Source organism: Takifugu flavidus, chromosome 18, assembly GCF_003711565.1.
Source record: "Takifugu flavidus isolate HTHZ2018 chromosome 18, ASM371156v2, whole genome shotgun sequence".
NCBI lineage: Eukaryota > Metazoa > Chordata > Actinopteri > Tetraodontiformes > Tetraodontidae > Takifugu > Takifugu flavidus.
The window spans coordinates 9,465,968-9,480,295 of record NC_079537.1 but is presented as its reverse complement, the minus strand read 5'-3'; the positions used below and the strand labels follow the sequence as shown (position 1 = coordinate 9,480,295).

Sequence of the window (14,328 nt, the reverse complement as noted above, 5' to 3'; positions counted from 1 at the left end):
GGAGTGACGCCATCACTCTTCGCACGTCTGTGAGCAAACAGGCGGTTATTTCTGTCTGCGATGGGCCCCGGCTGACCCCCCATCAACAGGGCAGAGTGTGTGTGTGTGTGTGTGTGTGTGTGTGGGGGGGGGGGGGGCAGCAGTCCTGGAGCAGCAGCCATTCCAGGGTTAATTGGATGTATGGGAAAGTTACGGTTGTTGAAAAGTGGGAATGTCAGAGGGGAAGTGTGAAGAAGTCATCAGCCTCTCACTTCTGCTGCAACGTTTGCTTTTCTTTGTCTCTCTCTCACACACACACACACACACACACACGCACACACACGCGCACACACACGCGCACGTACAGACACACATGGAAAATCTCATGTTTTCCTCCAACTTGTCCAGCTGTTCTTTCTGGCTATACAATCGGCTATTTTTAGCTTCGTCCTTCTCCCACTTTATCTCCGCTGCTGGGAGATAAACAATCGGGTGCATATTTTATTTTACGTCTCTTCGCTCGGAACGTTTTTGATGTCGTTTTCTTCTGCTTTCAATTCACTAAATCCTCAACTGTTTCCTGTTCGGCTAAACATCGACTATCGCTGCCGTCCTGGGAACTGGGCTTTTCGCGCTAAGCTACGCTAACATCAATGTGGAAAACACGCTCTCGCTCACGCCTCAGGTGTGGCCTTTTGATGCTTTGATCTGGCTTATTGTGCGTCGTCATGGGTGCGGATTTCGGATGTCATGGAAAAATCCCGGTTGCTCGCGGTTGTTAATCTTGGACAACCGGTCAGGAAACGGGACAAACTGGCAGCATCATTATGTACCCATGTTAAAAATGCGGGACGGAATGTCTGCGATGGTGTTTGGCAACGTCGCTGCTCCGAAAGGGCAAATAAAAACGACATTTGGCCGCGCGCGTGTTGACATAGACGTAATCAGAGTCCGGCTCGGGTCGCCTGCCAGCGGCTGAGACATTTACTCTTTGGTGTAACGTAATTAGCTGCTTTTTCTTTTCCGATCCGCCAGTTTAACGGCTGAGCGTCGCACAGCCCCAAAGGAACCCGGAGGGTCTTTGGGGATTTCTTCCCGGCGTTCCCACCATCGCTGGACACCCCCGAGCTGGTGGCGTCTTTAATGTTCCCTCATCTGCTGCTGCACTCACAGGCAACAATCAGAACGTGTGTTTGGTTCTGAACTGTAACAGGGAATGTTTAAAGCCTCGGGCGATACCGTGGCAACCGCCCAGACTTTTCACTCCCCTGATAAATAACTCCACTTTGTGACACGTGGGTGTTACGTAACGGCGCTATCAGTCATCTGCACCTGATACGTACGTATGGACCATCTGTCTTCGCCGCTGCTACACGTGGGATCAGTCGTGCTCCGGGCAGACGTCTTGGCTCAGAGCTACGTCCAATCTGCATCCAGATCTTCCCCACGAATCCGCGAGGAATCTGACAGGTTTTATAGGCAGCACCTTCCAGCGCCGAAAGGGTCGAGCCGCACGGCGCAGCTGAGGCTGATTACGTTTGCTCCGCAGAGCTCTGCAGAGCTACTCCCAGAGCTTTTAAAGTGCACCGAAGGTCGTCACCAAACTCGCTTTGACCCATGGCGCTGTGCACTAGCGTGGACAGAAATATGCTCAGAATGATCATGCTAATGACCGCTTTGATGTTCAAAGACGTTTTCTCTGGGAGAGTCAAGTGTGGAATCGACTGTGAAGAATTTTTTGGCATCTGGCGTCAGGGATCTAATAGGATTGTTATGATGATGCATTTTCAAACTTAAGCTGACTGAGAGGCAAAGATTCAGGTATATTTTGACAAATATTTTGACTCCGGTCGACATCAAGAACCATCAAAGGGAGAACTTAAGGGAGAACTTACCCTCACTGTAAGATGTTCAGCTCCTGACACATGGTGGTGGTTTGGACACAAGTTGTGTTGTTAAAGTATCACTGTTTAACATTAAAGACAGAAACCGTTAAGCTAACCAATTGCTAATAATTCAGCTAATTCTACATTGAGGTTTCTGATATCATAGCTGTCTGATATTATTATGGTCTTTTAACGTCCAGTTGTTATTGAAATGTTGCATCGTGGCTTCCTCACATGCCTGGACTTTTTTTCTCGATGTGCAAAAGACAAACAGCGTTTTGCGTTCTTGTTTGTTTGCCGCCTAAAGACCTTCCGGACGTTCATTTCACACATCAATGATGTTGTTGAGTGGGACCAGAAATAAGTGTCTGTGTGCTCAAGCGACACACTGTTAATACGACAACGATGAATAGAAAACAGCCCGTATTGGTGTCTCATGTTGTCCTTTTAATCCTCCGTGAGCCTACAGAATTGTTGCGCAACCATGATTCATTGAAGTGGCACACTGGTAAACACAGGATGTCACCGAAGACTCTCCTTGTTTTGTTGCATTCCGAGAAGTGAAAACCTACTGTTACCGTTTAAAAGCCTCCATCCGTTCCTCTACGCATGTCATTCCACCCTCGCTACACCCACATTTTCGGGGGAACTCGTTCCCACATTAATAACAAGCGTGGCAACAAAGGAAGGAAAAACAAGGCCGTGATGTGACTTCAGCCAACATTCTCTGCTAACGTCTCTCGCTGCGACCCGTCTGTCATGTCACCATTCCGACTTCTCCCCAAACACCCGCCGTGCACACACAGGGGCGTTGTGAGCGAGCGGATCGCAGAACTGGGCTTTGCTAGCTCGATTGGTGCTGACCATTTAAGAGCAAGGCCCCTCTGAGAACATGAACCCTTTTCAGTTGTTTGTTTGTGGAATGGACTTCTGAACTAACCCCAATTGCCCGATTGGACGCCGACCCGTAATCACAGATGAAGTCATGGCTGAATTCAGTTTTTCCTTGGAAATGCGACAGCACACCAGCAGCTTCTCACTCAAGGACACATTTTAATACCACCTATAAAGCGAAATACGAGAAATTATCGATATCGATTTGGACTTTTTTGAACGACTAGTTCTACTGGGGGTGGTGTGGTGGTTAGCACTGTTGCCTCACAGCAAGAAGGCCCTGGGTTCGATCCCCGGTTGAGGCTGGGGACTTTCTGTGTGGAGTTTGCATGTTGTCCCTGAGCCTGCGTGGGTTCTCTCCAGGTCCTCCGGCTTTCTCCCACAGTCCAAAGACATGCATGATTGGGGATTTGGCCAAATGGAAAACTCTAAATTGCCCGTGAGTGTGAGAGTGAATGGTTGTTTGTCTATGTGTTAGCCCTGTGATTGACTGGCGTCCAGTCCAGGGTGTACCCTGCCTCCGCCCATTGAGCTGGGATAGGCTCCAGTCCCCCCGCGACCCTCAGTGGAGGAACAAGCGGTAGAAAGTGAGAATGGTTCTACTGAACATGCACATGTTTGCATGTCAGACTCTTCGGCCTCTTCTCTCCTCATGAAAAAATAGGACCTGATGTGTAGTTTTAGAGGGAGTTTTGCTTGTTTGCCACAACTTTTTTGGAGGGGAACGCGTATCCATCGGTATCGGTTGATATCGGCGTTGGAAATGGAAAGTATCGGTCAAACGCCAGCATCAAACCTAATTTCCACATTTTAGGTTACTGTCATCATCAACCGCCATATTGCTGATCGTCGCATCACATCTCTCTCGTTTCCATCCGCGTAAATGAGCCGCGACGCGTCCTTATGATCCTGCTTTATGAAGCGAAGCGAGCCCGATAAATAAGTTGTCTCGGCATCAAAACAAAACTGACCCTCCCCATCCTTCCCGAGAAAGATGCACAAATGTTTGTGTTCTAGCCAAATTCCGAAGATTAAACTTAGATTTAAACATGTTGAAAACACGCTCGAGAAGTTGTTATTGTGTTTACAGTCCGTAGAAAGCGCCTGGCGGACGAGCGGCCTGTTTGCTGATGTGTTTACGACATCGAGGAGTTTTTTTGTGGAATTACCAAAGTAAATCTTCTGGAACAATATGAATCAGCTCCACACTCGTGTGTTTCCACTTAACTGTACTTGGGGGACGATGAGGTCAGGAGAGGATAAACCCGCGGGGGAGCGGGATGGACGTGACACCGTGTGAGCTCGATACACGTCATGAATCCACAGCCGGATCGCTCTGTTCTTTCCCATTTATTGACACGGCTACCTGGAAACGGAGGCGAAGGAGAACACCTCTGAGGAGGAGGATTGTGGGTGCGAACGGAACCCAACACACGTGCACAAAGAATCAGTAATTCAAAGAGAATCAGTAATTCAGCGTGCAGAGACTCCTCACGTGCATGCTGTTGTTTTACATTCCAGGTCTACTTGTCACAGTGTTGCTCAACGGGGTTTAATCCCAGCAGCGAGCTGTCAGGACTTATTGTTCCTCTCCGTCCCTCTGACTCCGCCGGCTCCGTGCTTCCCGTCTCCCGTGCTGCTGGACGCGCTCGTTTCCTGACCCCGCCAGCCAGTGTTATTAATCCGGGACGCGGCGGCTCAGGCCTCCCCGGCGAGCGCGTTTTCCTGCCCAGTCACATCAGAGGAATGAGCGCATGAGCGTTTGGGGAGCAGATCAGCTCTTATGTCTGATTTTCTAACCTGGACCTGAACGTGTCGCGGTTAGTGTCACTTCCCCTCATATCTGACCTCCCGCTGGGACAACACTGTTGAGTTTGTCCCTCACCTTCTTCTTCCCTCCGTTTCCCCCCCTCGCCTCCATTGGTTTATTGATGTGAAAGCAGCGGGGAGGGTTTTGTTTCTTGATTTCCTGCTTCCTGGTTGACCTGGAGAGGGTTAATGTGAGCGGCTCTGTGTTCCCTCCTCCTGACACTGACTGAGCACACACACGCGCTCACACACACATGCTCACTCACACTCTCCCAGTGCAGAGGCCAGCGCACCACCAGAGAGGAGGGACGCTTTGCAGCTCAGAGCCGGCCGTCGCAGCGCTCGGGGCTCGCTCGTCTCTCTCCCCCGGCGCCCCTGATTGTCTCCGGCCTCGCCGCTCCATATGGGACTCCAGAGCTGGCCGCCAAGCACGCCAGCGCTGTCCACCATGGCCTGCCTCGACGTGGAGACCCCATCCATCTGCAGGGGCAAATTCAAATCAGGTGCCTTTACTGTTTTATCGCCTCACACCAGCCTGTTATTAGAGTATCTGTGTGAAGTATGTGCAGTGTTTATTTGTCTTAAAGACTGTTGCCTTTGGAAGCCTGGTGAGGGTGTGTGTGTGTGTGTGTGGGGGGGGGGGGGGGGGGTGACGTAAACACAGGCTGGACAGGAAATGACAGCACAACAGATAATCTGACCAGTGATTCATGGCGAGCATCATTCTCGCAGGAGGAACTGATGTCTTGGTCAGTTTAGTGGCCCTAAACTCTCAGATGTTCTTCAAATGCGCATTTTCATCCGTATTTCAGGAACTTTTGCGTCCGTTTGTTCGGAGCCTGAATTAATACTGTTTCCAGCCGCTGAAGTTCCTGGGTTATCAGAGGTAGTAGCAGTACGTGATTGAAGACTCGCCCACTCATAAGCAGGAAAGCTCCCTTTTTTTTCTCATTCCTGCTCCTTTGAACTCCTTCGCGACCAAAAGTAACACCTCTTTAAGCTTTCATTGCTCTTTCCTGCTGAGGTTCTGCACAAATTGTAGGAAAATACATCTGAGCAGGCTGCTGCATACCAGTATTTACTGGATCTACCCCTATAACCCTGATTATTTATGGTTTTGGTGACCTCATCTTTCCTAAAATAAGATTCGGTTTAAACCAACAAAGTCAACATCGCCTGGTGTCAATCTTTCTCTGGAGGGACTTCGCAGCCAGAGCAAACATATTTTTTTATTTGTAGTGTTTACAAAAGCGAGCGGGTGGGTGGGAGGGGGGGGTGGGGGGGTGGAGCAAAGTGAAGGTCCGATGGGAGACCTCCAGGGATGATCTGCTGAGAACAACACAGGTCTGAGATTAGAGATTACATCAGCGTGCAGGGATTTGCGCAGAGCCTTCCCTGTGTTTCTGTTTACGCTCTGCTGGTGAGCCGAGAGGAGCCCGTTTGCATCACGTGGAGGTCAGCCAGGGTTCAGATGGAACGCAAGACAATGTGAAGGGAGGAAGACCCCAGGCGTGAGCCGTACCCTCGGACAGATGCCCAAATTACGCGGAGCTCAGACGGCCCTGCTGCTGCTGTCCATGTGCGCCCCTGCGCTCTCATAAACCAGGTTGCTCGTGGCGTTTCTGCTCCAAATCAGAAAAGAAATGACTTTTCCCGTCCCGAGTCCTGACATGATCTGTCTCAGGCGGTCTCGGACCCCTGTGGTCCCGGGTCAGGCCGGCCAGCCGCACTTTGTCCTTGCCGCTCCTTTTGCCCACTAGTGGCACAGAAACATCCCCTTCAGCTCCGCAGCCTCCCCCCCATCCCCACCCCCACCCCCACCCAAAATTACTACCCCAAAATTTCATGGTTCCCAGGCCTTGTTCTCACAGCTGCCTGGTTTATTTTTGCTAGCGTGAGTCACAGAGGCCCGATCAGACACAGCACCGTTCCCAGGAGAATTCAGCAGGGCCATGTGTGTGTGTGTGTGTGAGTGTGTGTGACTAAGTTCTAGCTAAGCAGGCACTGGTGACCAACAAAGCCACAGTTCCTCTTTCATTGACCTTCTCTTCTTAAAAACAAGTCTGCAATATTTGCCCAATGTTTTGGTCTAGCTGCGTTTTCGCCATGTTTCCGCCCGGTGTTGCTCATTAACAGGTCGTAGGTTTGGACGTTCCTGGTTATCAGAGCTGTAATTCCTTTTATCAGCACTCACATTAAACATTAACGGCCGATTCTCCTCTGGAGTTGATCCCCTGCTGAGATCCACATTCTCATTGGGACAACTCAGCAATGGCGTCCTCGTATCGACGTCCAGCTGTTGTACAACTTGTGGTACTCGTTCAGGAAGTGGATGGGATGTCTGTGGCGAGGCTCGCCGTCCGGCCTTTTTGAGGTAGCGCACTGATCGGGGGATAATAAGTACTTGGTTGAATCTGAAGCTTGGCAGGTTTGTCGGTTAAATCCACAGATGGTTGCGAGGTGACTCAGAGGATTTGGCTTTGGATGGTGACAGCCCCCCCCCCCCTTGACCTCCATGTCTCTGCTCTCTCACAGTCCTCCAGCTCTGTCTCCAGCAGAGGAGGACGCGGGAGCAGCTGGCGGAGCAAGGCATCATGCCGCGTGAGTGTTCAGTCTTCAGATGCTCCGCGCCGTACACCTCGCACCAGTGCCTCAACGCTGACGTCGCTCCAACACGACGTTGGGGAAGAGCAGAGGCACACGGGATAAGTCGAATCCGGGGTGGAAACCTGCTGATGAAATAATGCTGTCAGGTTTTTCTGTCTGGCTCCGCACTGAAACGTGAGTCAACGGCTGAGCCTTTAGTGGAGGTCAGTCGCTGTGTGGGCGAGTGTGTCCGGCATCACACGCACCCCCACTCCCAACCCCCCCCCCCCCCCCCCCCCCCCCCGGCTGCTCCCCTGAACGCACCTTCTCTCAGCAAGATTGAGGTGATGCTCGGGAATCTCTGACACACTGCTCAGGTCGCCCACGCCACCGCTCGGTCCTGAAAGCGAAAGGTGCTCGTCACACCCAAGGTGGCTCGTCCGTTAGCCAAACCGCAGATAAGGGGAGAGTTTATTGAGGAGGAGAGTTTATTGAGGGGAGGTTACTGTATGAATAATCCTGAGTCAGTAAAGCTGGACGGTCCAATTTTCACTCTCCATTAAACAGCAGGATCCAAATCTGCAAAATGTCTCCCCAAAATGAAACGTTCTTATTGTGGTTCCAAGTCTGCGGTTGCTAATCCATGATGCTACATTAAATCAAAAGAAATCCAGTTGTTTAGGAATGTTTGTGTGCAGAAATAATAATATTTTGATCACCTTTTCGTAGCTCTGAAAGCACCCGCCACCTTCCACGAGCGGATTCGCAGCCTGGAAAGAGCCCGGGTAAGACGTGACGTCGCCATCGCGCCGCAGATCCGTTTCATCTAAACAAGGCTTCTATCTGAAATATAAACAGAAATGCCTGTTATTTACGTTGCAGACCGGGAGCTTCCTAAAGCACAAACTCTGCAGCAGGCCTGAGCGCTCTGAGCTGGTCCGCCTGCACATCCTCCAAGGTAATCGTCCTGGTGTCTGTTCTTGGTCCGCTAGATAACAGAGATGAATAAGGCGCTTATTCATCTAATCACACTCATAAACTTTGTTTGCGTGTTGAGGATTGTTCCTCCACACTGGAAACTGGTTTGTGGGGGTGCAGCGAGTCATCCTGTGTTTGTGTGTTCCTCAGAGACGCAGGCCGAGCCCTCCCTGCAGGCCACCCAGATGAAGCTGAAGAGGGCCAGACTGGCCGATAACCTCAACGAGAAGATCACCCAGCGGCCGGGGCCCCTGGAGCTGGTGGAGAAGAACATCCTTCCTGTCGACTCTGCCGCCGAGGAGGGTCCCAACGGTAGCCCATCAGAATCACAGCAGCCATGGAAGGACGCTAATCTATCCCCTCATTAAGGCTGCACTTTCTTGTGTGTGACGCTCCACAGATGACAAGGCGGCGTGCTTGAAGCCGGCAGATGTTTACAGCTTTAATGAAGACAGCAGTGAGGCCTTATCACCGCAGCAGCCTGCTCACCCACCGTTCGCCAGCTCCGATGCTGGGGAGAATGACGCCACGTGTGCTTCCTCGAAAATAAGCCCTTCGACACAGGTAGCACCAAATAGGTCCTGACCATGATACATGTTTTGAGGGTTGAAGGTCACATCAGGGACTTCTCTGTCTTTATTAGCGCTCCCCATCGCCTTTATCCCAGTCTGCATCAGACGCCATCAGCCTCGTCCGCACCGCCGAGCATCCGAGTGCCCGAAAAGCACCAGCACCTCATCTGATCACCACCGTCACCTCCTGCGGGTCAGTTCGGGCAAAGGTGAGGTTCAGAAGCATTTTTTTAAAAATGTCCCGAGTTTCTGAAACGGCGCCTGATCTGAAGTCATCGTCGCTGTCGTTCTGATTTACTGGCCGTGTTTGGGTTGTTGTGATTACCGAAGACACGCAGTCTGCATTTTATCATCCTGCAAGTCACAGCCGTTCAGAGGTTTGGGCTGAATGTCAGCGTTCGGCCAAGTCAAATACAGTTCAAAGAACAACTGGGTTTAAACTCATTCCGCAAATCCTGGAGCTTAGCGCTGTGCCGGCCGCAGTTTGTCTTCAATTAGGGTCAAATGACAGACTGGCCTCCAATATTCAGCCTGTGTCAAAAACAGCAAGAACTAATGCATTTGTCTTAATCCAGGGCTCCTCAGAAGTATTCATAAAATGAACTCCTCTCTCCTTAAAACCTGATTTACGGTTTGGGGGGCGTGCTGGTACTGCAGCCGCCAGCGCCAGGTAGTTTTTGTGTGTATCCTGTGGGTGGTTGAGAAATAACGCTTACATTTCCATGACCCTTTTCCTCATTTGGCAGCTCACGTGAGGTGTCAGAACAATGTTCCCCCTTAACATTTCAAAACATAAAAGCCCTGCATCAGTTCCAAGTCGTGCAGCGATTGTTCTGGCACGGCAGCCTCTGCTCTCTGGTAGACTGGACAGAGATCAGTCACGAGGATCAAAGATGCCTCCAGATGCTCCGCTATGGTTTCACATGTTTTCTCTCCGTCTGCATGTGTGCGTGCGTGTGTGTGTCTCTGTGTGCGTGTGTGTTGTGCAGCAAAGCCTGTCCAGACTCCCCACTGATAAAAGCCGCAGCAAAAGGAACAAGGAGCCCAAACCTCGGGTAAAAAAGTTAAAGTACCATCAGTACATCCCTCCGGACAGGAAGCAGGAGCCCAGCGAGGTGCAGATGGACTCGGCGTACGCCCGGCTCCTGCAGCAGCAGCAGCAGTTCCTGCAGCTGCAGATTCTAAGCCAGCAGCAGTTCAACTTCCAGGCGAGCCCATCTGTAAACATCAAGTACGGCTGCTTCACTAACACATACACACCCGTAGCCACACGTATCGACACACAGGGTAGCAGGCTCATACAGCTGTTGTTTGTCAGAGAGGATTCAGGTTCTCCACCCGTCGTATGCGACAGAAGTTGTACGATGAAAAATTGGCTGGTGGTTCCGACTTCCTGTCTGAGCTGTACTCCCTCTCTCTTCCTGTGCTGCTACAACAGACCGACAGCCGAGGCACAATCCAGCTGTTCCAGCATTGTTCTGGCTGGAACTGCTGCCCCCTCCCATGTGCAGCCCCAGCAGAGCCAGGTCAACGGCAAGCCAGATCATTTACCTGCCAACCTGGATGAGATGAAGGTGCGTGCAAAGTCTCTATGCGTGCGCTTCGAGGTGCAGAACAGACGTTCCGTGATGATTTATTGTGTTATTCACAGGTGGCTGAGCTGAAAATGGAGCTGAAACTCAGATCTCTGCCTGTTTCTGGGACTAAGACAGATCTGATAGAGAGGCTAAGGTTGTATCAGGAGACCTCTAACCTCCAAACAGCTGCTGCTTCTGTGGAGAAAACAGTCATCGCAGAAGCTCCACAGCCTGAAAATGTCAAGTTAAGTCCCCCTGTGTCACCCATCGCTTCCAGGGTGTCCAGTCTGGGCATAGAGGACCGTGGCGCTGTTGATGGCCCCGCCCAGCTCGCAGTTACCGCGGCATCTGCTCACAGTGTAGGTTCTGCGGTGGAGGAGAGCCCCACGGACAAGAGGTCCCCCGAAAAAGACTCTGAGAAGGACAAACGTCTCCACGAGAAGGAGCGTCAGATCAAGGAACTGATGAGGAAGCTGGAGCAGGAGCAGCGACTGGTGGAGGAGCTGAAGATGCAGCTGGAGGTGGAGAAGAGGAGTCAGCACAGCGATTCCCCGCCTCACTTCAGCCCCCTCCAAGTCAAAGAAGAAAACATGAGCCCCTCCAGCTGCTCTGGGGCCTGTAGCTCTCCAGGTCTGATCAAACAAGAGCATGTCGAGGATCCAGTCACGCAAGTCCTCCAGAGCCACTTCGTCATGGGCCATCAGACAGCGAAGCCCCCTGAGCCGGAGCAGCCCGCTGAGGCTGGGGCTCACATCCTCCTGGCAGCACCCTTTCCTGCCACAACAATCGCCATCCAGCTCCCCACCAGCAGCATCATACTACACAGCCCTGACAACAGCGCGGCTCTGGGCCTCCTCCCACCCGCTGTGCAGATGCCACCAAACGCAGAAGCTTCGCAGCAGCAGTGCGGCGGCCACCCAAAGGTGAGGGGGCACACTGATGAGGTGCCACGGCCGTCTTAGGGTACATTAAACGGCTGAAATGATCCCAATTTGTTCGGAAAAAGCACAAAACGACGCCTTGCTGTCACTTTGTCTGCGTGCAGGAGAGAACGCCGGCGAGGTAAATGCATCCATTCAGCATGTTCTCCTCTCTGTCTCTGTCTGCAGGCCTGGAGGGTCGACAGCACGACGCCGACCTTCCTTAACACGTTTCCAGTGGGGGGACGTCCTGCGGGAGCCTCCTCCGGCCAAGCTGACCGCAAAGACCCTGCAAATGTGGTAAAGGGTGATCTTTTGTTCCTGGCTGGCTCAGCTATGGTTTTGGTTTAAAGCTAAGAGGCCGCTGTTTTTGTTTGAAGTCTCCTCGTTCCAGCCAGCCAGCTTTCGTGCAGCCACCGAAATTCCCAAATCGCGCCTCGAAGAGCAAAGACCCGCCCTGCTACGAGGATGCGGTCAAACAGACACGGAGCCTGCAGTCAGCTGTTCAGGTAACAATTCTATCTCTTTGTGGAATCAGTCGCTGTTACGGACTCACAGATCTTTGCCGGCTCCCTCCAGGGTCCCACTGCAGCCAGCCAGCATATGGACGACCTGTTTGACGTGCTCATCGAGAGCGGAGGTGAGGGGGAAAACGCAGCATTTTGAGATGCCGCTGCGGCGCTCCGGAGATCAGTGACCGTTATGCTCTGCGTGTTTTCCCCAGAGATCTCTCCCTTCGTCAGACAGGACGCCACGTCTCAGGAAACGCCTCTCCCCGTCACGGCCAGCGTCACCACCCTTCCCATCAACACCGTTCTATCCCGCCCTCCCCCTCAGGTCCAAGTGGCCCAGCTTCCTGCAGCATCGCTCCGCGCCAGGCCCGGGTTAGCAGACCTGTCCTCACCATCTCTGCTAGGCAGGACGCTCGCCTGCTCAGACTCACCCGCGGTTACCATGGAGATGGACTTTAACGACAGCACGCTGCCCTCCTCTTTAAACCTAAATGGTGCCGGCATGGACAACATGGACTGGTTGGACCTTAACCTGTCTGCAGAGGGAGTCAGCTCTCTGGACATATCAGCGCCGGCGGGCGTATTCTCGGACTTCCTGGACTCCCACGATCTGCAGTTGAACTGGGATTGAGTGCACTCAAGGTGACCCGTCGTGATGATAGATCGGACTTTTCATACCAAGGAGGAGGAGGACTTTTGTCTCTGTTATTTGCAAAGACAAACTTTATTAAGGCAGATAGATGCAATATAAATCAGCTCAATGATAACGTTTTTGAGCAGCGTCAGTATTGCTTTTGCTGTGTTGTCATATTTGAGGTTTTAACCCACAGACTGACTGATAAACTGGTACTGAGCTGGCTTCTTCTTCTTTTTTATACATCTTTTGTTATGATATTACTCTTTTTTTATGCACAATGTCACCTGCTGCTCTGGCAACAGGAAAGAAAAACCCGGCTCGTAGCTTTAAGCTCTTATACTCGGTGGTTTAGGCCATCATCTTGGAGTGATTACAGTCAAGAAGACAAAAGACAACATCCAAACAAAGCTGTTAAAAAGTGTTCTGTTATGTGTTTAGGACACATTTTTTTAAGAACAGATGAATTATTATTCGGCTGAATTCAAATGATTCTCTCTTGATGGCAGATTTGTTTGATGGTGACATCTGCTGGTCACATGTGAGCCCAAACACGTTCAGAACGTTTAGATCTTCGTGCTGATTTCTGATTAAAGGGTGAAAAAATAGAAAAACAATGACGCGTCCCTCCGGTTTCTCGGAATCCTATGTCACTGCTCTTGTGTTTAATTATCACGGATAAACAGATTTTCCAGAGAAGTGCCAACCAACCCATCAGAGCGTTGCAAGATTTGTGGGAAATTCATTTTTTAAAATCTTTCTCCTCGCATCAGTGCTGCATCTGACATTAAACTGTCGCTCTTTACAAAAGGGCGAAGACGTTTGTGCTGCATCATGTGTCTCATTTTGCATCTTTGCTTGCTCCTTTCTGTGTGGTCCACAGTTTGTTTCCTTGTGGAGACACGTCATTAGAGGTCACTTTTATCCACAGACCAGAGACATCATCCCCTTGATTTCTCCTCCAAATGGAATGTTAATGTGCTGCCTGTGGCGTGACCCTCATCAGGTGACACATCGTTATAGCAGGGGTGCGTAATGGGGCCTCTCCCATTTATGTTTAATACTGGATGACTTCACCTTAATGGCACCATCATACTGAAGATTTACCTTTATGTTTAATCGGCATGAATTGTTTCCAAGGCTGATGTTCTTCCATATGGAACAAGAGTGAAGATCTCTTCTCCGTGTGGTCAGGGCATTAAATGACACCTCTCTTGCATCCCATTTTTAATTAACACAATTTCTAAATAGGACCATTTGATTATTCCAGCTTTTTTTTTAGGATCAGATCACAGTTATCGGTCCAACGAAATATCTATCATCATCTTGCTGCTGGCTTCTTCTCAAGTTGCATCTTCTAATCCTGTTGATATTGGCCATCTGTCCCTTTTAATGCCACTAAATCCTACCAAAAAAAACCCCCAACTAATTATGCCTGCTTCGCCTATGAAGAGTAAGTTTCAAGCTATTTGATTTCTTACGACCCTGTTTGGTTGTCGGTCTGTTAGATGTTTGTCCTGCTGATGACAATCCAGATGTTTCCACTCTGTGTCTGTTTTGGGGTGATGTTTCGTGAATGTGTGAGTGTATCGCACATCGGTCCTTTTGGTTCAAAACCTTTAAATTTTGGATTTAACTACGATCATCTTGATCTTCTGGACTAATTTATCCTCCACATCTTTTCCCCGCTCACAGATGAGGGTCTAATTTTTGGAGCATTCTGCCTGTAGCTCCAAAGAAATACAGTAAATTATGAGATTTTGATGGGACGGAGTGTGAGGAAATCTTTCATTTGAAAGGATTTAATATGAAACTGTTCAGGCAGAGAAGAATGAGACAACAACCAGCAACACAGCTGCAAACAAACAACAGCGAGATAATAAACAATTGTTGAGAAACAGGCTCGATGAGTTTATATCTGCATATTTACGCCAAACAAACAAACAAACAAAATTTTTGGCTGTAGATGAAGTTCTGTTAA

At 50.4% G+C, this 14,328-nt stretch overlaps 1 protein-coding gene across 2 annotated transcripts; it reads left to right on the top strand.

Annotated features, from left to right (window-relative positions):
- Positions 1–2,143: 2,143 nt before the first annotated feature.
- mrtfbb (myocardin related transcription factor Bb) lies at positions 2,144–13,179 on the top strand. Of its 2 annotated transcripts, XM_057015400.1 has the most exons (14): positions 2,144–5,071; positions 7,104–7,169; positions 7,884–7,939; positions 8,037–8,112; positions 8,283–8,444; positions 8,533–8,696; positions 8,776–8,913; positions 9,694–9,935; positions 10,143–10,278; positions 10,356–11,204; positions 11,391–11,501; positions 11,582–11,710; positions 11,781–11,841; positions 11,926–13,179. In XM_057015400.1, exons 1-14 carry the CDS (start codon positions 4,972–4,974, stop codon positions 12,342–12,344), a joined length of 2,709 nt encoding a protein of 902 aa, XP_056871380.1. In that variant the 5' UTR covers positions 2,144–4,971; the 3' UTR covers positions 12,345–13,179. The 2 variants fall into 2 exon arrangements, with proteins under 2 accessions (XP_056871380.1, XP_056871381.1); XM_057015401.1 differs by lacking the exon at positions 7,104–7,169.
- The last annotated feature ends 1,149 nt before the right edge of the window (positions 13,180–14,328 follow it).

Excerpts from the sequence above, each read along its gene's own strand:
- mrtfbb (XM_057015400.1), top strand. The coding sequence starts at position 4,972 with ATGGGACTCCAGAGCTGGCCGCCAAGCACGCCAGCGCTGTCCACCATG. Across the intron at positions 8,445-8,532 it reads CGCCGAGGAGGGTCCCAACG|ATGACAAGGCGGCGTGCTTG; the intron begins GTAGCCCATCAG and ends GACGCTCCACAG. Across the intron at positions 11,502-11,581 it reads GCAAAGACCCTGCAAATGTG|TCTCCTCGTTCCAGCCAGCC; the intron begins GTAAAGGGTGAT and ends TTTTGTTTGAAG.